Source organism: Elephas maximus, chromosome 9 (genome assembly GCF_024166365.1).
Source record: "Elephas maximus indicus isolate mEleMax1 chromosome 9, mEleMax1 primary haplotype, whole genome shotgun sequence".
Classification (NCBI taxonomy): domain Eukaryota; kingdom Metazoa; phylum Chordata; class Mammalia; order Proboscidea; family Elephantidae; genus Elephas; species Elephas maximus.
In genome coordinates this window covers 103,790,580-103,812,363 of record NC_064827.1, presented here as the reverse complement: position 1 = coordinate 103,812,363, position 21,784 = coordinate 103,790,580, and the positions used below count along the sequence as shown (strand labels likewise).

At 39.7% G+C, this 21,784-nt stretch overlaps 1 protein-coding gene across 5 annotated transcripts in view; it reads left to right on the top strand.

The window, feature by feature from the left end:
• The window catches only part of TUT7 (terminal uridylyl transferase 7), a 54,361-nt gene that overhangs the window by 20,664 nt on the left and 11,913 nt on the right, over window positions 1-21,784 (top strand). For 4 of the 5 annotated variants that reach the window (XM_049895918.1, XM_049895920.1, XM_049895917.1 and 1 more), the window contains exons 12-26: window positions 388-568; window positions 1,974-3,064; window positions 3,569-3,719; window positions 5,122-5,208; window positions 5,819-5,919; window positions 7,571-7,628; window positions 9,748-9,851; window positions 10,313-10,402; window positions 11,107-11,220; window positions 11,382-11,459; window positions 12,356-12,533; window positions 14,693-14,740; window positions 14,824-14,915; window positions 15,768-15,883; window positions 18,405-18,730. In XM_049895918.1, coding sequence (XP_049751875.1) covers window positions 388-568; window positions 1,974-3,064; window positions 3,569-3,719; window positions 5,122-5,208; window positions 5,819-5,919; window positions 7,571-7,628; window positions 9,748-9,851; window positions 10,313-10,402; window positions 11,107-11,220; window positions 11,382-11,459; window positions 12,356-12,533; window positions 14,693-14,740; window positions 14,824-14,915; window positions 15,768-15,883; window positions 18,405-18,730 — 2,815 coding nt within the window. Of the gene's footprint in view, window positions 1-387; window positions 569-1,973; window positions 3,065-3,568; window positions 3,720-5,121; window positions 5,209-5,818; window positions 5,920-7,570; window positions 7,629-9,747; window positions 9,852-10,312; window positions 10,403-11,106; window positions 11,221-11,381; window positions 11,460-12,355; window positions 12,534-14,692; window positions 14,741-14,823; window positions 14,916-15,767; window positions 15,884-18,404; window positions 18,731-21,784 lie in introns of those variants that run through there. The other variant, XM_049895922.1, reaches the window with a different exon arrangement.

Sequence of the window (21,784 nt, the reverse complement as noted above, 5' to 3'; positions counted from 1 at the left end):
GCTGCTTCATTCTCTGTGTGTCTGTAACTGTTTACAGGTGCCCTCAAGCAGCAGGAACAGGAAGAGTTCAGTGCTGAGAGTGTTAGGAACCCATGCACAGTCCTCTCCCCCGTTACTAATCTTTCAAAACTGAAAGAAGAGCTCTCTGTTTAAATAAAACTGACCCTGTCTACTCCTATGATAACGACTCTGTTAACATACTATAAACCCAAGGGCACAGTGAAGTAATACTGTTTTCCAGCAAGCAAAATAGAACGTGGAATTTGATTCATCTTGTCGTGGCTAAGATTTTTCGGATTTTTTAATTTGATACTTGGGTGATCACTCATTTTTCAGATTGCGCTGACCTCCGAGATAACCTGTATGTTTTCTCTTTGCTGTTAATAGGTACCATTGATATTTGATTTAAAGCACCAGCCTTCAGTACCAGTTGGGCAGCTCTGGGTGGAATTGCTTCGATTCTATGCTTTAGAATTTAATTTGGCTGATTTAGTGATAAGCATACGTGTCAAAGAATCTGTATCTCGTGAATCAAAGGACTGGCCCAAAAAGCGCATTGCCGTTGAAGGTATCTGAAAATGTTTACCTTGAACTCCCCCCTTTTTTCCCCCACCAAAGGCACCAGTCTAACAGCATGCCTTTTATTTCAGTCTCTTCTCAGCTCCTATGTGTAAGGTAGGCCTGGTCTCAGGTGAAATAAGTAGTCAGAATCCTGCATGTGTTTCACTGAGTCACTCCAAGGATCCAAACATTTCATCCTGCATTTTTTAAATGCCGCAACAAAACACCTTAGTTACTTAAGCAGCTAAAATAATGGCTGGCCAAGTCTTGCTTTCTTTGTAAATTGCTTAACAACTTAAAAGCATCCAAGTGTTTCCCAGCGATGTGTGAATTCCCCCTTCCTCTTCACTGTTCTGACTTGTGGATTTTAAATTCAGTACTTTCGTGGTTGGTTGTAGATGTTGTTTAGTTTTGCAAAGATAAGGAAAATACTGTCCCTGGAAAGATAATAATCTAAATTATCTGGGTATCTACGCTTAGCTGGATTCCTCTCCATAGAGGGAAAGAATAGTTATTTATGAAAGGTCTGCGATAACATTTAGAACTTATTCATAAAAACACTTCCTTAGCGAAGGCTCATTCTGTGGAAACTACGCTATAAAAGACGCACTGAGAAGCTCTGGAGACTTCGTTAACAGGACTAGCTCTTCTTGGCTTTTCAAAGTCAGGAGGTTGAAACCCCTCTTAGAAATCTTAATTCTCCTCCTTTAAGCAATTTTAAGAACCTCCTCAATGGAATTCTCTTACATTTGCTTGATTTTTTTTTTTTTTCAAGCTTTCTGTTGCATAAGAGGGTTTTTTTTGCATAAATTCTGTGTGCAGTCATGGGGATCTCACATTTTTAAACCCTCCCCTGCAGTTTCTGTGGCTCAGCTCTTCTGGCCTATTGCCTAACCCGCTGGAGTTCTAGGGGAGGAGAAAAGATTGAGAGAAGTGGTGTCTCCTCCTGGTGCCTCCCTCTCGCCCCTGAAACTCAGTCCAGCCAGTTCAGTGATGGGGCTCCCCAGGGCAGAAGAGTGGAGGTAAGCTCTACAAAGCACAGGGCCTGGCTGAGTGGGGAGGCAGAGCCCTCAGCAGTGCCTGCCGGGAAGACCTCCCTTCCCGAGGGCACAAGAGCCAGGCCGGTGGCCGTCTACTCTACCTCCACAGTCACAGAGCAAAATAGCAAAGGGGCACTGGTTCTGAGCAGAGTGGCTTCTCTTCTTAGAGAAGATACTTAAGAAAACATGTCTTGTTTCTTTTTGATCCCTTCAACTGTTTTTTCTTGCTCCCCACCCGTTTTTTTTTTTTAAAGCATATAGAATACATGATAACCTTTGCTATTTATTTATTGTCCGATTTTATCTATAGCCAGTTAATTTTTTAAACACAAAATACAAATGTGTGACATGGTGGATTTTATTTTGTTACAGATCCCTACTCTGTTAAAAGGAATGTGGCGAGGACCCTAAATAATCAACCTGTGTTTGAATATGTCCTTCATTGCTTAAGAACAACATATAAATATTTTGCTCTTCCACATAAAATTACAAAATCCAGCCTTCTAAAGCCTGTGAGTGCAGTTACAGGCATTTCAGAACATTCTAAAGAAGTAACAAATCATGATCCAGGTGTACAAGCAGAAGGTGACAAGTTTAAAAACTCAGTTTTGGCCCAGGGTCCTGGTGCTATGAAACCATCTGCAGACACCGCCAAGGTACAGCCACTTGCTCTTAAACAGCCTGCTGATCACTTTGGAGGCCCAGCAACAGAGGAAATGGGGAACGTGCACATCGACATAAGCCTGGAAAATTCCGACTGTGTCGAGGCAGAGGAAACTTGTGGTGATCCAGAGGACGTTACTGCGCACTGTCAAGAAACAGCAGGTGAACAGGAGAAATTAAAAATTGAAAGGGAGGGCCAGCATCATCTGACTGCTCATGGTCAAGATTTAAACAGCAACAAACATGGAGAACTTGCTATCTGTGGCAGCACACATAGCGAGACGGACAGGACTTTGGATTTAGAAGGTTTCCGAAATGTTACAGTCCGGGGGCGTGATGGATTTGTTACTATAGTTGTCAAGACCGATGTTGACGAAGAAAGCATAGAAGGTACGGATGAACTAGAAGACTCTCTAAACCACTTTGCCCCTTCAGTACAGAGCCAGACATCAGAAATCATTCACTCTGAAGAAGAGGAGGAAGATGAGGAGGAGGAAGAGGAGCCCAGGCTCACCATTCACCAAAGGGAAGATGAGGATGGCATTGCTAACGAAGATGAGTTAGACAACACCTACACTGGGTCGGGGGAGGAGGACGCCGTGTCTGAAGAGGATGAGGAATTGGGCGAGGCTGCCAAGGATGAAGACTTGAGAGAATGTGGGGAACAAGCAGATGGAACTGTGCTTGTGGAACTGAATAAAATAAGTCTTAAGGAAAAAAACGAACATGAGGAAAATTCAGCTGAGGACCAGTCTGCTCTCTTTTATGAATTTAGTAAACTTATTTTCACCAAAGGCAAGGTAATCAGTGCCACTACTAGACAGAGCAATTGTGAGGATGGAGCAGTACTGGGCGGTGTTTCAGTCTGTTGTGCATGGGGTCACTGTGGGTCAGAGCCAGCTCAACAGCACCTAATAACACTAGACATAGAGCTAGGGGATTTTAATGCGTGGAATTTCAGTTTTCATATACTAGAACAGGGCTTTCCCCACCTTGTAGTGGTTAATGAGTTGATGTTTCATTGTAATACAACCCCTTGGTACACTTCCCTTCTTAACATTCATAGGAGTTTGAGTAAGAGAAAGGAGATACTGTTAGCAGTGAAAATAACTGCCTTTTTCTCCTGAGTGTACCTACGGGCGTCCCCCACTCTCAGCTGGCATACAGTAGCTGCATGTTATTATTTTCAGTATTGTAAAGTGGAGACTAGAATGTATCCTTTAAGAAAAAGGTTCAAGAATCTCTTTGCTTGGTTTGGGAGAGTTTTCTCTCAAGTCTGGTTTTGCTTTTCCATGTCCCTGCAGTCTCCTACTGTGGTGTGCAGTTTATGCAAACGAGAGGGCCATCTAAAGAAGGACTGTCCTGAAGACTTCAAACGAATCCAGCTGGAGCCACTGCCACCATTAACACCCAAATTTTCAAGTATCCTAGATCAAGTTTGCATCCAGTGTTACAGTAAGTTGTTCACGTTTCTTTTGCTTTGTCAAAATAGTAAATTGACATTAACTCGAGTCATCTGAATCACTAACCTGTAACGTCCGTAAGGTCTTAAGGACTAAGTCTGTTCCATTCTCCATTATATCCACAGTGGTCTGTTTAATGCCTGCCCGTTCAACACGTGCGTTAAATAATTGTCGAAGAAGGGAGGGAGGACAGATTATTTTACTCTTGAGGTTAGAGTACTAGTATTTCCCAACTGGCTTCCCTTGGAATTCTTCTAGGTGCAGTTTGATAGTAGTTTGGAACAATAGATGCTTCACAGGCCAAGTAGGGAATAGCCCTGCACACTGCCCTTCTGTAGGAATTTACTGGGCATGTTAGCATAATACGCTTTCTGAGAAATAGTATAATTTTTAAATCCTATCTGACTCTTTGGTCCAGTGTTTTCAGATTTTGCACGTGGAATACTTTTTAATTAACATTAATTAATAGCCCTCATGGAGCCCTGGTGGCACAGTAATTAAGGGCACAACCAAGAGGTCAGTAGTTCGAATCCACCAGCCTCCTTGGAAACCCTACAGGGCAATTCTACTTTGTCCTTTAAGGTCGCTATGAGTCAGAATTGACCTGACGGCAACGAGTTTGGGGTTTTTTTGTTTTGTTTTTGGAATAGCCAACATAACAGCCTTTTAAAGAAGACTAGTTTGGGGAAGCATTGGTATACAGAGGACTTAAAGTTCTACAAAAAAAAAAAAAAAATATTTAAAAGAGAGGCATGTGGTTGCTTGGAGTAGAAGAACCTTAATACATCAGATAACTACATTTTGACATGTCCACTTGTGCCAAAAGATATTTTTTTTAAATCGGTGGTTTTTTTTTTTTTTTTTGAACCATTTTGGAGGTTATGAGCTATGAAAAAAACTGGGTTATCCCAAGACAAAAATACATGCAGTGAAACCTGTGAGAGCCAGAACTCAGTAGGTCTGCCTTGTTTTTTGGTTCTTGCATGATTCCTGTCGCTCATTTTAGTGGAACATATTTGAGTTTTCCTTCTCTGACAGGTTTCTGCCTTACATAGGTTCCAGCTTTCCCAGGTTTTATGGTGTGTACATACACGCAAACTTGTATTTACACCCTGAAGACCACCTTTATAGACCACTGTGGCAGGTGGGGGGGTGTGGGTCTCTGAAACCCAGGTGCAGAACTTTGTTCAGATTAGTTTCCATTTCAAGAGCAGTCTTTAAGAAAAAGGTATCCTCTTTATTTTGCAGCGCTAATGTTGTCTACCAAGAAGACACAAAATTTAGGGTTTTTTTGAAGCTTATTTTATTGTATAGAAGATACCATTATATTTCAGCTTTTCCAGGAATGTCAGTAGTCCTTTTTTTTCCTGAATGTGTCTGTTTATTCTAAACAGAGGATTTTTCTCCAACAACTTCAGAAGATCAGACTCGTGAGCATATTCGGCAAAACCTAGAAAGTTTCATAAGACAAGAGTTTCCAGGTAAATCATTTTTAAGAAAAGAAAGGTAGCGTGACCTTTCAGAATGAGTGCTTGAGTTGTAAGCACATTAATTTTGAGAATATAAAGTAATTTTTGGTGATGGCGGGCCCAGGGTTCGGCTGTTTTTTGTGATATACCTAGGATGGTCTTTGCCTGCCAAATCTGAGTTTGCCAACCAAGAAGGCAGTAAAAATGTACAGTTTCTATTAGCAGATGCCATTAAGTGAATTTCATCTAGTGATATATTTAGTCAGAGTTCACAGCTCCAAAAAGTGAACTTGTTTAGAAGGTAGTAAGCTTACATTGTTAAAGGCATTGAGGTGATCTGTGTATTCCTTGAAACGTTCTTGGATTTGAGAGTAAAGCGGCACGTAGTTATCTTTTATGCCATGTATACCTTGTGTTTTGGGTTTTTTACCTTGTATTTAATTACAGTCAACTTTGAGAGAAAAAAAATTAGAATAAATGACTGCTTAATAGAACATCATAATTATGAGATTAAGTGGAATAGTTAACAACTGGATATTTTTGATTCGTGGGGGGGCCATTTTGATCAGAAAATTAAATGTACTCAGGTAATTAGTTATTACTTTTCATATATCCCTAACAGGAACTAAATTGAGCTTGTTTGGCTCCTCCAAAAATGGATTTGGGTTCAAACAGAGTGACCTCGACGTCTGTATGACAATTAACGGACATGAGACTGCTGAGGTACCGTGACCACATAAAACTTCCATTTGCTCTTGGCAGTGTCATTTGACCAGCCTTGACTCACAGTGCAGCTCGGAGTTTTCCAGATTTCTGCAGGGCGTACCAGTCTGTCTGGCCAAATACATTAAGAAGAAGCTTAGAGGTGAACGTGAGGAGGAGAAAGCACTAGATCTTCAATCTGTAGTACAAAAGGGATTTGAAAGCAACATTTGGGAATTCTGCAAAGTGAAGCCAGCCCTTGTGTTGTCCCATTGGCATGGCCACTTGGCTGATTTTGAGGCACACACCCCACAAGGGTATCTGTGATGCTTTTTACCAGGCAGGCAATGTGGTACATTGACAAGAGTGCTAAATGTATAGCACAAAGACCTGGATTTGAGACAGACTTGGTTTTGTCAGTGCCTAAACATGTGGTCTTGAGTAGATCACCAAAAAATGGAAATAGTAATTTCTGTTCTTAGAAAATTGTGCATATCACCTTGGATCAAGTGTGTCAGGATTCAGAGAACTAGGGCCTGTGGACCAAATTCAGCCCACGGCCTGTTTTTGTAAATAAAGTTTTATTGCCACACAGCTATGCCCACTAATTTGCATATTGTCTGTGGCTGCCTTCACTCTGTAACTGCAAAGCTGAGTAGTTGTAACAGGCTGTTTGGCCCACAAAGCTGAAAATACTTACTCTGTAGCCCTTTACAGAAAAAGCTTGCTGGCCCCTGAAATATATGAAAGCATTTATGGAACATAAAGTACTATATAAAGTCTGAGAAAATATTAAGCATTTTTTTTTTTTTTTTTGCTTTTAGTAACAGTCCAGATGATATATATATGCAAATGAGTGATGCAGCAAATTGATCAAGATATTTTTATACCTGCTTTTAGTTTCAAGTCTTTGTCTTATGAAGATGTATCTGATTTGGGAAAATAGCCAAAAGTTATCTAGCTTGAGTTTCATGAATAAAGTTGATAAGAAAGCTTGGGTCCCACACGTGGAATGACCTTTTTATACCCCCTCAAAATTGGTTTTTTGTATAGCTTATAAATGAGTTTTGAGGGCATTTCCAAAGTAAAATGTCAAATATGTTTTAGAATGTATATAACCATCAAAAGGTAGTTAAGTATGATTTTTTGAACTAGTAATCATATTTCTATATGACTTTATTTTTGGCTAGCCCTGTGGGGAAATAATATGAGCATAATCACTCTCCACAGCAATTCACAGCTCTTAATTAAACTATAATGAAGGTTTAGTTGAAACGAGGAGCACGGGGCACAGAAGCCCCTCTTATTTATTCTGGCGCCCAGGATACCGACGAGTGATATTACGTAGTGGGGAAGAATGGAGGTTCCTGCCCATCTTTCTGAGACTGTGCGGGCGCTCTAGGCCCACAGGGTTCCTGCCCAGTTTTACCCTTTTTTGCACCTACAAAAGCACTTAGTAAGTAGGGTGTTCAGTAGTTTTTCTATCCGTACGGTATTTCCTGTGAATACTGATCCCCTACTACCTCTGATGTTTGCCTAACAGGGAACAGTGTACATAGGATGAGTTGAAACTAGTTCTATTATTTCTGAAGATAATGGAAGCTATTTATGACCAGGTTTAAGAACCTGTCTTCCGTTTTTTATTCAGTACTTCATGCCATCTTTGTTGCAGGGGTTGGACTGTGTAAGAACTATTGAAGAATTAGCAAGATTCCTCAGAAAACATTCAGGTACCTCTATAAACTTTTTTAAATAGCATTTTACGTACTTAGAATTTACTAATGCCAGTGAAGCAGTATAATGCTGAATTACAGCGTATTTGCAGCATTGGTGTCTTAAAAAATTGTCTGTGAATAAGTGTGAAGCCCTGAGGAATTGGTGATTTGTGTGCATTTTGTTGCCTAGTGCAGTTTTATTTCAAGACAAAGCATATACCAGACAGGCAAGAAATTCTGGGAGTGATCTGGCCTTATCAACATTGTACAAAGGAAAGTGTAAGTGTCTCTCCCAGATGCGTAAAGTGTAATGGGAAACACTCCGGACTGGGACTGCAGATTGTATTTGCAGCTTTTCTGTTCAACAGGCTGTGTGACCCTGAACAAGTCACCTAACTTCACTCGATCTCTTTCTCCTCACCTATAAATTGAGAAAAATGAAACAGATAATTAAGTGCAGGGCCTAGCATAGTCCACCAAATGAAAAAAGAATGAACTCATTGCCATCCAGTTTATTCCAACGCATAACAACCCTATAGGACAGAGTAGAACTGTCCCACAGGGTTTCCAAGGAGCAGCTGGTGGGTTCGAACTACTGACCTTTTTGGTCAGCAGGCAAGCTCTTAACCACTACAAAGTACTCCAGTGAATATGTGCTTCCTTTCCCTTCTTCCACCAGCATGAGTCAGATTTCTTCTATCTTCCCTGCAGACTTCTTTTTCTGAAATTTCTTCTATCTTCTACATAGACATTTCTCCTGCATTCTAGAATACTGTCTGTCTACCTTCTAGATACCACCATGTAGCTGCCAGCAGAAATGCACACTCAGTCATCTCAGAATGAACTCATCTTTCTCTTTACCACCTCCGTGGTCCCGCAGCCACCACCATTTCCTGCCCTTCTTTCTGAATCCGTTTTCTTGGCTTTTGAGTCAACAAAATGTGTGAAGTGTTAATTAGCTTGTCCTCGACTATGTACAGAAGTTTGGAGTCAGTCATACTTAGATTTGAATCTCAGCTGCACCTTCCTAAGCAAGTCATTTAATTTCTCTGAGCTTCTATTTCCTCTTAAGTGGAAGTGATAAAGCCTTGGGAGGTAATGTTTTCTAAGGGTCCTTTGCATATACCTTTTACATACGAGGTGCTCAGTAAATGGTAATTTCTACTGTTAAAGCCCCCGTTCCCTTATCACCCTACCCCCACCTCCGTTTGCTTTTCCACTGCCACCCCGAGAGTTCAAGCCCAGTCATTTTTCATAAGTAGTCACCCTGCCTCCATTCCTGTGCCTCCAGTCTGTCCATTGCCAGGAGCATCGTCTGGGTGGATGTGACCAGTGATCCTCTCCAACGTATGCTGGCTTATTGGCTTCTCTTTTTTTCCTCAGGATACTTCTTAGCAGGATATATACATTCTTTATTTGGGTTCTTCTCAATTTCTACCCCATCTCTTATTATTCCTCTCCCTCAAATCTGTTCTCCAGCCAGTACAATTGCATGGAAGTTCCTTGAATGTGCCATTTTATTTGGGCGTGTACCCTTTTCATGTGCAGTTTTCCTTGCCTGCTAAGTCCCCTCAACTCCACTTTTTGCCTGTTGTTCTCTTTGAACCTGTTTCGGGGGGGAAAAACACATACATAGTTCTCTCCTCTCCCATTGGTATTGATTTTTTTTTTTTTTACTACTTTGTAATTTCTAGCTCCAGGGTAAGTAGCTTGTTTTGATGATTCAGATGACTGCACCGTTGACTTTTCTCTAAATTAAATATGCTCATATGGACAAATAGGCAGACCCCATATAAGCCAGACTCTAGTACTTTCCTCTGTTTTGGTGTTTATCAGAGTGACACCCCCCCCCCCACACACACACACATGCATACCTGATCCAGTAAATTGCTGGAAGGCAATGACAGCCTTGTTCATGCCTATAGTTCAAATACTGATCTGCTAAACAAAATGTAAACTTTGCCAGAAGTCTTCCCAGACCTTTGTTGATAGCAGAGAATTCTTTGACTAGCCCTCGGTGAATGCAGTGACACAGGCCAAAGTTAGGTTTACAAGGTTTTATATTACAGTATTAGCATACAAACCAGTTATATCCCCCAGGTGTTGTATTGATATGATCTTATTTCCCAACCAGGTCTGAGAAACATCTTACCTATTACAACAGCAAAGGTGCCAATTGTAAAGTTTATCCATTCAAGAAGTGGTCTGGAAGTGGATATCAGTCTGTATAACACATTGGTAAGATTTTCTCCAGGATTTTTCTTTAGGAAGGTTAAGGAGAACAAATGTCTCTGAACTTAGAAAATCTTCAAGTTGAATGAGCCATTCATTTTATCTTACTCGTTCTTTCAGCATTTATTTAGTGAGTACTTGCTATGTCAGACAGTATTCTGAGACTGGACATATAACAGCATTAAATTAACCTTAGTATTCATTCTAATAGCCCTTATTTTCTGGGAGATGTTCAGACTGAAAACACATTAACAGAGTGTGAGTCATGAAATCAGATGTTACCTATAATTCTTAGTTATTATCTGTTAAATTATGAAGTTTACCTTTGGGGAAAAAATAAACTAACTTCAATCTTAATGTCTTCTTAAAATGGATCACAATGTAAACCTTGTATTGCCAGAATATTCTATTTTAAAATTTTTTTCTTCTAACTGATAACCTTATAGAGTAATTTTTCCTTTTAACAGGCCCTTCACAATACAAGGCTCTTAGCTGCTTATTCAGCCATCGACCCCAGAGTGAAATACTTGTGCTATACCATGAAAGTATTTACAAAGGTGAGTACCCTTCCTGTTGTGATTCATCAGGAAATTTTATTACATCTTCAAACCTTGTTGAAAACATAAGCTGTATTTTTAAAAAATCATACCAGAAACCAAACCACTTGCCACCGAGTCAATTTCTACTCATAGCAACCCTGTCTGACCAAATAGAACCCCCCCAGGGGTTTCCAAGGCTGGGAACCTTTATAGAAGCAGGTTGCCACATCTTTCTCCCACAGAGCAACTGATGGTTTCAAACCACCAACCTTTTGGTTAGTAGCCAAGTGTTTAACCACTGCACCACTGGGACTCCTTCAAAGAATCATAGAGTTTCCAAGGAGCACTTGGTGGATTCAAACTGCTGACCTTGTAGCTCTTGACCACTACATCACCAGGGTTTCTGTTAAAGAACCATAGCCATGTCAAATTCATCCCGTTTTTTTTGTTTTTGGCAAGCCTGACTCAGCTAGCTACAGTTTAGTTGCTTTTTAAATTTTACATGACAGTCTAGTCTTGATTGTGGCTGATATTTTTGCTGCTTTGTTGTTATTCTGAGGTTGGTTGGTTTGACTGATTGGTTTTTTGTTCGATTGTCATATTTTCACGTTTGAAAACGGGACTTTTATTTTAGTCCTCTAAGTAAAATCTGCCTTGCATGGCCATTCCTTACTTTTAGCAGAAAACACTGGTGATCTTTGCTTTGTTTCCTCTCCCTCTAGATGTGTGATATCGGTGATGCATCTAGAGGCAGCTTATCATCATATGCATACACTCTTATGGTGCTATATTTTCTCCAGCAGAGGAACCCACCAGTCATTCCTGTCCTTCAAGAGGTATGAATAAAAGACCTTGTATTTCTCATCTGTAAATCTCGGTGATCTCTGCTCTAAAATTCTGTGATTCTGTAGCTAAATTTTCAACTCTTTTCCTACAAGTTTTTGTTTCAATGAATTTAGTTTATACTCCAGACTAATATTTTATAAATTAATTTCAGATATATAAAGATGAAAAGAAACCTGAAATATTTGTTGATGGCTGGAATACTTACTTTTTTGATCAGATAGATGAACTGGTACGTATTTTAAGAGCAAAGATCTATTTACATCTTTGACTAAAAGTTAGCTCTAATAGGCAGTCGTGTAGATCAGCCCTGTTACTGCTCGGCGGGTTTGTGTGTGTTATGATAGTGGGAGACTGCACACACAGGTGTTCTATTTGAAGCGGAAAACATTCTCAGACCAGGGAAGTTTCTAGGGGCTATATCCAGGATTTCTTTAATGCCTAATAAGTCCCCATAGTTAGGTAGCTTATATAGGGTCGCTGAGAGTCAGTACCTACTTGATGGCCCGTAACAACAACAAGAGCAGGTAGCTTTGTTCAAAATGAATGAATATTTGCACTTACGATTTTGTCCTGAGAGTTTGGAAAGACTTTCTTTGAGTTATAGAAACCTAGGAGTCATCAAAACTCTTGGAATTTATTTTTACTTCTTCCACCAATAGACTATGTAAGGAGGCATGGTGATGCAGTGGTTAAAGCACTTGGCTGTTAACTGAAAGATTGGTGGTTTGCACCCATCAGCCGCTCCGTGGGAGAAAGGCGACAATCTGCTTCTGTAAAGATTACAGCCTTGGAAACCCTACGGGGCAGTTCTTCTCTGTCCTTACAGGGTTGCTACGAGTTGGAATTGACTCAATGACAATGAGTTATGGGCTAACAGACTGTGTTCTCAGGCTTGGCATTTAAAACCCTGCCCTCTCCCTATCTCCAAGTCCTAGGTTAGTAGTGAATGAATTCATGTACGTTGCATTTTACAATATGAAAGGGAAGGTATATAATCATATGTTTTATTTATTTACATTTTACTTAATTAGAAATATGTCCTAATTTATTCCCTAAGATCAAATGAATAGTCATATTAGCACTTGCATATACAGCATGATATCCCTTGTTTCCTTTTACTTCTAGCCCGCCTATTGGCCAGAATATGGCAAAAATACAGAATCTGTTGGGCAGCTATGGTTGGGACTTCTTCGTTTCTACACAGAGAACTTTGATTTTAAAGAACATGTTATTAGCATCAGGAGAAAAAGTTTGCTTACAACTTTTAAGAAACAGTGGACCTCAAAATACATTGTTATTGAAGGTACAGATAAAACCCAACTTAAAATTGAATCAAATGTAGAGTTTTCACTCTGAGGGCAATGCCGTTCATCCTTACGGAGCTCTTGGGACTGCTGTGGTCTGCTGCTTGGATGTGTAGTGCAGCCGCCTGGCAGCCGTCCACCCTAGGCAGGCTTGTCCCTTTGCAGGCTGAAGAATTTTCAGTGATTGGTGCCTGCATTTGGGGCCTCTCACAAACCTGAAAGTCTTTGTGCACTGTGACAAATCTTTTACTGTTGTTGGACATGTCCTGGAAAATAAGCCATCTTCAAGAGAGTAGGATTTTCTTTTTTAAAGCTTCTTAATTGAGGGTTTGAAGAGTACACTAAGAGTAAACTTTCAAGATCCTTGTTTGCTCTTGATGGAGGAACTTACCTACTAATGATTATATGTCAATTTTGGGTGTACTGAGGCCTTTTCTTTCTCCACCTGAACGTGAGACTGCAAGGAGCCATTAATGTTTATAGTTGATGACTTGTTCTCAGTTTGTGGGCTTTTACTTTTAAAAGGACAAAATGGAGTTAAAATACTTACAACTGACCTCAGAAATGGCTTAAGAAATATTTTGTTAATTTTAATAGTATTCTTTTTTTTTTTAATAACATCAGCTAAGTAAAATGATGTGTTTCTCTAGGCTGTGCTTTCCTCATTCCTTCTACCTATTGACGGTATTAAAATATGTGAAACATTTGGAAAATGAAATTTAACTTTCTAGGATCTCATACGTCAAATACATAGAACTTCATTTTACTTCTTTTCCTCACCACAGTGCTTTCTTATGGTCTGACCATTAACGTTTTGTTTTAACTTTTCAACCCTTATCTTTGGCTTTTTAATTTTCGCAATCCTTTCAAATGAGCGCTTAGTGATAGACTTAGTTAGAAAGACTTTCTACATGCTTATGATAGAACAGAGGAATTTCAATGGTAGTGGTAAAAAAAAAAAAAAAAGTGGTAGTAGTGTATTTATTGTTAAATAGTTAATACTGAGGTATTTGTACTACACAAATACCCCCACACGTGCACACATAAAATCACCATAAGAAAGCATAGTGACCATGGAATCCAGACTTTCTGGAGCCTTTGAGGCTGGATGGACCCCCAAAACTATTCCCTGAAGTCTTCTTTGAACCAATAAATAATTAGTAAAGTACAATTGCTTTGAGCATTGTGCTTTTTTAAAGAATTTTTTATATGAGATTAAGTTGACAGTGGCAACTCGAAAGATTGGATGGGAAGCTTAGGGGGTAGTGGGTTTGAGATAATGGTGGTGGAATAATGTGGAAAAAGATAGTGAGAATGTGGCACAACTTGAGAATGTAACCAGTGTCACTCAATTACACATGTAGAAGTTGTTGAAATGGTCTGTCTTTGGCTGTGTATACTTTCATCAAAAGTAAAAAAGAAAAGCATAGTGACTGACTTAAGAAGAGAGTCTTCTCATTTGTAGCAATTCTTAGAGTAGAGCTAAGCTGAGGGCAGGGCCCTGTGCTGTAAACTGTTGATGAGTCTGCATCCCAGTGTGGCCCACCTCAGTTACTGTGCCCTACAAGTGTAACCAACCACCTGAAGGAAGAGACCTCTTTTTACTTCTTCACTCCTTTTGGCTTATACTAGATACATGCAGTCCTCAATTTTCTCAATGACATCATACCCCCCGCCCAAAAAAAAATGGGCTTTTTGTGTGTGTGTGTGTGTGTGTGTGCATTCTTATGTTTTCAGGCATGTAGAAAATAGTCAGATGTGTATGCATAATATTTTAAATTATGAATTGTTATGTAGTTATTTAAAGTCATATACAGAATAGTATGTTAGTTGAAAAATAGTGCTTTCACTCCTGTTTATTTCATGAAACAATTTCTTTAAACGTCTAATACATCATTTGCATTCAAATATAAGGCAACACTCTTTCTGATGGACACCTTTGGGGAAAACTTTATTTAGGAGTATCTATTACTTTTTTTTTTTTACTTAGCTGTGTTACAGATTTTAAACTCATTTAAAAGCCAGTCATTTAATACTTTTAATGCTGACAAAAGCATGTGGCACTTTCTCCTTGTTCCATGTACCTCACCTACTAGGTGACTAGCGGCACATTCTATTTCATTATCTTAACTTGCTTTCTTTAATTTCCTTTACTTAGATCCCTTTGATTTGAATCATAATCTTGGAGCTGGATTATCAAGGAAAAGTAAGTTACTTTGTTTGTAAATTTTAATGAGATCCGTTTTCCTTATAATCCACCTAACTGGGCTCCTACTCCTTTCTCCTTAGTGACAAATTTTATAATGAAAGCTTTTATTAATGGGAGAAGAGTATTTGGAAGTCCAGTCAAAGGATTTCCAAAGGACTATCCCTCCAAAATGGTAAGTGTCTCTTGAATACCGAAACAGTTCTGAAAGCCTTTATTAAGCACCTATTTTGTACACATTGCTTCAGTCATAAATACTCTGAAATTCTGGTGAGTCTCGCCAAGGTAAATGGTTACAGTACAAAAGAATTCCTAAAGATTTATTTTTTTCAACATCCCTGTTTTGGGGCCATCCAAAAGGAGAACAGGGAGAAATAATAAGACTTGAAATTTGGGAGAAAATGAATCCTTGTGCTGCTTCTCCCTCCCCTTGGTAAAGCATCATAGGTGGCATCGCTGTTCTCCAGCTTCAGCTTCGTGCTGGTCTCAGCCAAGCCTGGCTTGCTCATATTTAAGGATGTGCTCCACTCCATGATGGCAAAGGAGAGGCAGTCTAGATTCTTTTAGTTTGCTTGCAAAGAATCATAAACCCCCTTGGCAGGGCTCGAAGAATGGCAGAACTGCCGGTGATAGAACTGTCCGTTTTGCTGTGACTTGGTAGTCATGTTTTTAAGGAACTGTACTTGTACTTGTTTAAAACAAAACAAAAATTACATTATAAAATTTTATTAAAAAAGTATGCCTTTTTTTTTTTAGAAGTGTGCCGATAAAAAGAGTTAACCTTTATGGTTAGGGCAGAAGAGTGCTCTGCCTGATTAAATGGAATTAAAAAAAATGGATCTAGGTAAAATCATCCTGAACTAGATTTTTTAAAGGTTTTAGATTTTCTTGAAATTACACAATATAAATAATATTTATTAAAAATAACAGCATCTTGAAGATGAGATATCAGATCCCTGTTTGATATCTGCTTAGTTTCTGTGTTTTGTTCTCACACTGACAGACTTCTCCATCTGTGTTCCCCCAGGAGTATTTTTTTGATCCAGATGTACTAACCGAAGGAGAGTTGGCGCCAAATGATAGGTGTTGCCGAATTTGTGGGAAAATCGGACACTTCATGAAGGACTGTCCTCTGAGGAGAAAGTAGGTTAATATAGAAGAGGGATGGTTTTATTTTACTTTCTTACTATTTCAGCTTTTGAATGAGGTTCTGTTGAAACGGAGGAAATAAATGTATATAAAATCCAGCAGTTTTCAGATATTTTTTTTTAACTTTAATTAAAAATGAAGTGATTCAAAATATGGTTTTAAGTGCAGGTGACTAGCTTTGATTCAGGTGTATGTTACCCTTTCCTAATTTTGATCATGGCCCCAATCAGGGGTGAATTATCCAGTAAGCAAGGTAAGTATGGTGCTTACCTTGCTGACCAGATCATCTGTAGCGGCCGATTCATATTTTTTCACCACATCAAAGATTCTGCTTCTAGGTATGGCTGGCATCTGTTTCTCCCAACCCCACAGCACCTTCCTACAGAATCAAAGCCTCTTTTTAAATTTACAATCCCTGACAGCGGCAGAGGACCCAGTAAGCAAGGTAATCTCGGGCTTAGTCGTGCTTCATAACTAACCTGTAGTGAACAATTGTTCACTGCCGATGAACTATTAAGCAAGGTAGGCCCTGTGCTTATTGCATAATCTGCCCCTGGCCCAAATCGTTAGCCTTCCAATAGGGATGGAAGGAAAAAAGGGGAAACTAAAATTCTCGCTTTTACAGCAGTTAAAATTTCAGAATCATTTCAATCAATGGAAAGAAAATGAGTTCCTTCAGATGTCATCTCTTATAACAACTGAGGCATGCAATGTTAGGATTTATACTAACAGCTCACTGTAGTATAGCATCCTTCATCTGTACTCAGCTTAACTCTACACTAGTAAATGCTATGGAGTCCCTGGGTGATACAGACAGTTAACATGTTTGGCTGCTAACCAAAAGGTTGGAGGTTCAAGTTCATACAGCTATGTCAGAAGAAAGGCCTGGAGATCTACTTCTAAAACGTCAGCCATTGAAAACCTTTTGGACTGTGTACAAGCCAACACCTCACGGGGTTTAGTTCCTTGGTTTGGTGGTTTAGGATCATGGTTTCATGGGCCATCCCAGTCAATTGGCCCGATAGCATGTTTAGTGCTTCTGTTCTACCTCCTAATTCATTGCACAGTGCCTGGGGTCTTAAAAGCTTGCAAGCAACCATCCAAGGCACAACAGTTGGTCTCTATTTGCCTGGAGCAACAGAGGAAGGAGAGTCAGGAACAGGCGGAGGAAATGGAGTGTGTGACTAATTGCCTCTGTGAACAGCCGCCTCCTTTGCCATGAGACCAGAAGAACTGGATGGTGCTCTGCTACCATTGCTGAACGTTTTGATGAAAGATTCTGTAGAGGAATCCTGATCAAAAGGAGAGAAATGCAGGACAGAATTTTGAATTCTCATGAAATCCATACTTTCTGGAGCCATGGAGGGTGGATGAACCTCTGAAACTATTGCCCTAAGATAATCTTTAAAAAACCTTAAGCCAAAAATGTCACCCGAAGACTTCTTAAAACCAAGCAGTAGTTTAGCTTAACTAGTAAAAAATGTCTGCCTTGAGCATTGTGCGCTTTTCAGAACTATCTATATGGGATCAAAGTGACAACAGCAACTCAAAAGGTAGGAACCTTAGGGGGCAGCGAGTTTGTGTTAATGGGAGAGAAACAACTCAGAAAATAAAGATGAGAATGGTTGCACAACTGGAAGAATGTGATCAGTGTCACTGAAATGTATAAGTAGAAGTTTGAACTGGTGTATGTTTTGTGGTGTATATTCTGAACAGCAGCAAAAAAAATTATTTAAAAAAAAAACCCCAGCAGAGCACAGTTCTGCTCTGACGCGCGGGGTTCCCATGAGTCGGGGTCAACTGAACAGCAACGGGTTTTTAATCAATGCTGTGAGTAGATAACCTACTCAGTTTGGTCACCATCGTTTCTTCTTGTAGCTTTCATTAGGGTGGCGGGGGGGGGTTGTTTTTGGTTGCTTGCATAGGGTATGTTATTTTTGATGGTGATGGTGGTAGATTTTTCACTCTACGCTAGTATCTTATTTCAAGGCATGTTCACCAAAATAAGTCTTCAGCTGGAATTTGACAAGCTCTTTTTTAGTCCTTTTGTTCATTCAGGTAATAGTCCTTAACCCTATAGGGTAAGGAAGAAATGATTTTGACATTTTACAGTCATTGTTCCCTTGTGGAACTTAAAGTTTCATATCTTGAATTTCTAGTGCTGCCTAGTAAAGAATGCTAACGCACCAGAAAGGTTATTCAAGAATGCATCCCAGAGTTGGGTAGTTTGAGTTGCGGTACATCAGTATCAAAGTAGGTATTGAACCAAGGAGTTCCACTAATTGGAAAACTTGTTTTTGTGACATGAGAGCCATTGTGTGAATACAGAAAAAAAAAAACTACATCTTTAAGCTCTGAGGTAGCTTCTGAGTAAAAAAGATGACTTAGGTGTGTTAAATTCTTGTTTTTCCCTTTGATGCTTTCCATTTGTGGTTATCTCTTATATCTGGAGGTATCTTAATATTTTGTTAGGTTTCTGTTCAGATTTTTCCAACTAGTATTGTATCTTCTACAGAGTGAGGCGGCGGCGAGATCAGGAAGATACCCCAAACCAAAGATACCCTGAGAGCAAAGAAAAAAGAAGCAAAGAAGACAAAGAAATTCAAAACAAGTGCACAGAAAGGGAGGTGTCAGCAAAAGAGGATAAGCCCCTGCAGTGCACACCTCAGAAAGCTAAGCCAGTGAGGGCCGCTGTCGACCTGGGGAGAGAGAAGCTTCTCAGGCCTCCAGTGGAGAAGTGGAAGAGACAGGATGACAGAGACTTAAGAGAAAAACGTTGTTTTATTTGTGGAAGAGAAGGGCACATTAAAAAAGAATGCCCACAGTTTAAAGGCTCTCCAGGTATGGACACCAACTACACCTTGATGTTTGCATTGACATCTTAAGGGAAGCCTCTTCTTTAGAGTTCTTTTTTATTTTAATTATTTTATTTTATATGCATGTGTGTATGTATAATTACATATATACTTTTTAAAAGTGGGCTTTGTTTTTAAGAAAGTAAAATCCCCCTCTTTAATTCTGAACCTCTGTATGCCTTAAATACTTATTCCTGATTTTGTATATAGTCTTATGAAAGTCAATTGGTTGACTTTTCTAAGATTTTTCTGACATGAAAAGTTCCCTAGTCATTCCAAATGTCTAAAAACATAGACGAAGTGACCAGAACACAAATTACTACTTGAGCCTCACTGCTCAGTGTGTGAACTTAGGATATCAAAGCACCGTTGGACAGGTAAGAGGCGGAAGCTGGAGTTGCCTTGGGATACCGTACTCTGTACCCAGGTGAGCCAGTTGTACTTCCTTTAAATACACATACCACATGCATAGCAGAGGGAATAGATGGAAATACAGCAGTTGCTGTCGAGGTGACCCTGATTCAGAACAATCCCATGTGTGTCAGAGTGGAATATGCTTCATGTGGTTTTCAGTGGCTGATTTTTCAGTAGATCGCCAGGCTTTTCTTCTGAGGTGCCTCTAGGTGAACTGGAACTGCCAGCCTTTTGTTAACATCTGAGTTTGTTAACAGTTTGCACGACTCAGGAAGTATACTATTAACAGTGAGTATATCTGCAAGGGGAAGGGGCGGTTATGGAGCATTTTATCCGGTTTTTATAGTGAGTTTGACTACTCTTGTGATGAGGAAGACTACATCAATTAGTTCAAAATTATCCACAAATCTTGCCCCTTTGAGTTGTTAAATGTGAATTGGCCGTTTCTGTTAAATGGGCAAGTGGCCATTGTGGGCACCTTTTTAACAAACTATATCAAAAGTAATGAACTTTATATGTGTTAAATAAGTTATAATTTACAAAGCAGTTTGCACATTCTTTCAGAACAAACCTGTGAAAGCATAGAAGAGAATCTTGGGGAAGTAATTTTTTTGATTCTTCATAGAAACCCAGAACTGAAATAATAAGCCTATGGCTATCTTCAGTTAATATGCTTGTGGAAAAAAAGGCAGTGCCGCTTAACAATATCCTTAAAATACTCCATTGTTAATTACTTCTAAGGAACTCAGGCAAATTCAGACTTTTTTGCCCTGACATGGGACATACAGCAAAAAGAAACTATTTTATGATTGTAAGAGGAAAACCTATTTAAAAGAAATTAAAATAATAGCAATAGCTAACATTCATTGAGCATTTACAATGGTCAGGCACCATTTTATGCACTTTACATGAATTATCTCATTTAATTTCACAGCAGTAGTATGGTGCTATTAAGTGTGGTGTTATTAATATCCCCATTTTACAAATGAGAAAACTGCAGTATAGATAAGATTTAATATAGTTTTATCAAAATTATTTTTGTCAGCTACCCCTCATAGGAGTGCAAGTTCTGTGCTTACTGATAGCGGACAGCAAATTAGCATATGCTCCGCTTTGGGAGGACAGAGCAGTGAAGAAACTTCTTGTGTGCTCCCCCAGCTTAGGTCTATCAGTAGACAAGTTTTAACTTCTCTACTAAAGAAGTTCTCAAAATAATTAGAGCAGGCAACCTGGCCAGCTTGGAGGCAGCAGCAAATCAGAAAGACAGAGGTATCCTGCGAGTATCAAACCTGAGGAGAAGCACTCACCTAGAGTCTTGGTTTCTTCAGAATGCAGCATTTACACGCCAATTTAGGAGTCACCCGTTACAGAAGTAAAAACGAAGGCTGTTAGTGGTTAAGTGCTACAGCTGCTAACCAAAAAGTCGGCGGTTCGAATCCGCCAGGCGCTCCTTAGAAACCATGGGGCAGTTCTACTCTGTCCTATAGGGTCACTATGAGTCGGAATCAACTCAACGGCACTGGGTTGGGTGGTAGACTAGAGTGAATTTCCTTCAATAGCTTCTTCCTGCCTAAAAATGATGCAGCTCCTTCTTGTTTCTTCAAATATGTTGTTTTGTCCACACAATATGCTGAGTGGGCCTTCTGTCATATTAATAGGAAATCTTTATGTGAAAGGCAGGTCTGTGGCTTCCAATTTAAAGTGGGAACAAAAAACGCTAATTTTTTTCTTTAGGTTTATCTAAATCAGATTGTGTATTTGGGCCCCCTTCTTCACCTAGCTCTTTGAGACCAGCTGGTACTTTTTTTTTCAGGTAAATGTAGCTCAAAACTCAGAAGGAAGCCATTCTCTCTTTTGTTTACTCAGGAAGCCCTTGCTGAGTGCTGGTGGCTCTATGCCAGGTCCTTGGTTAGGTGCTGGCACAGCCGCAGGCTTGGCTCCTTCCTTCTGACTGGCCCTCGCTGCTCTTTCCCTCTGCGCCCTCAGTGCTGTGTGGCAGGCTTGCTGCACACTGGGTGGCAGGGAAGCTCTTAAGTATCCCTGCAGCTGAGTCCTGCTACTAATTTGCTTGCAGAATTTTGCTGCTCACATTCCTAGTTTCAGCTGCCCTTCTTGGATGTGGTTACCATTTTAAGGCTGTTTCAGATGCTGTTCCTTTCGATTTTGAGTCCCCAGTCAGGTATGTGGGTTTTAAAAAGCAAATGTATTGTTATTTTCTTTACTGCATAGTTTACCAAACGCCTTTTGACCCACTTCCTCAGGAACTGGACATCAAACTCACTTTAGGGAACTTTTAAAATTACAGCTGCCCTGTTCCCATCTCTATTTCCTAAACCTGACTCATAAGTGGTTAGGCTTGGGCCTGTGTATTTTGAAATATTCCTGTTGATTCTTATTCCACTCCTGAGTAAGAACCATAGTCTTCAGTTATTTGTACCTCAACCATGCTTTTTGTTTCTGCTTTGAAGTTGCCACTGTCTTGCCAGCAGTGTATTCTCCTCACAGAGATATCTGCCATATACTAAAATAAGGAAGGAAAGTAACTATTAGCCTGAACTCTGCTCTTTACCTCTCTGCCACTTCATTCATTCATTTAACAAAAAATGTTAAGCTCCACTTGCTGAAT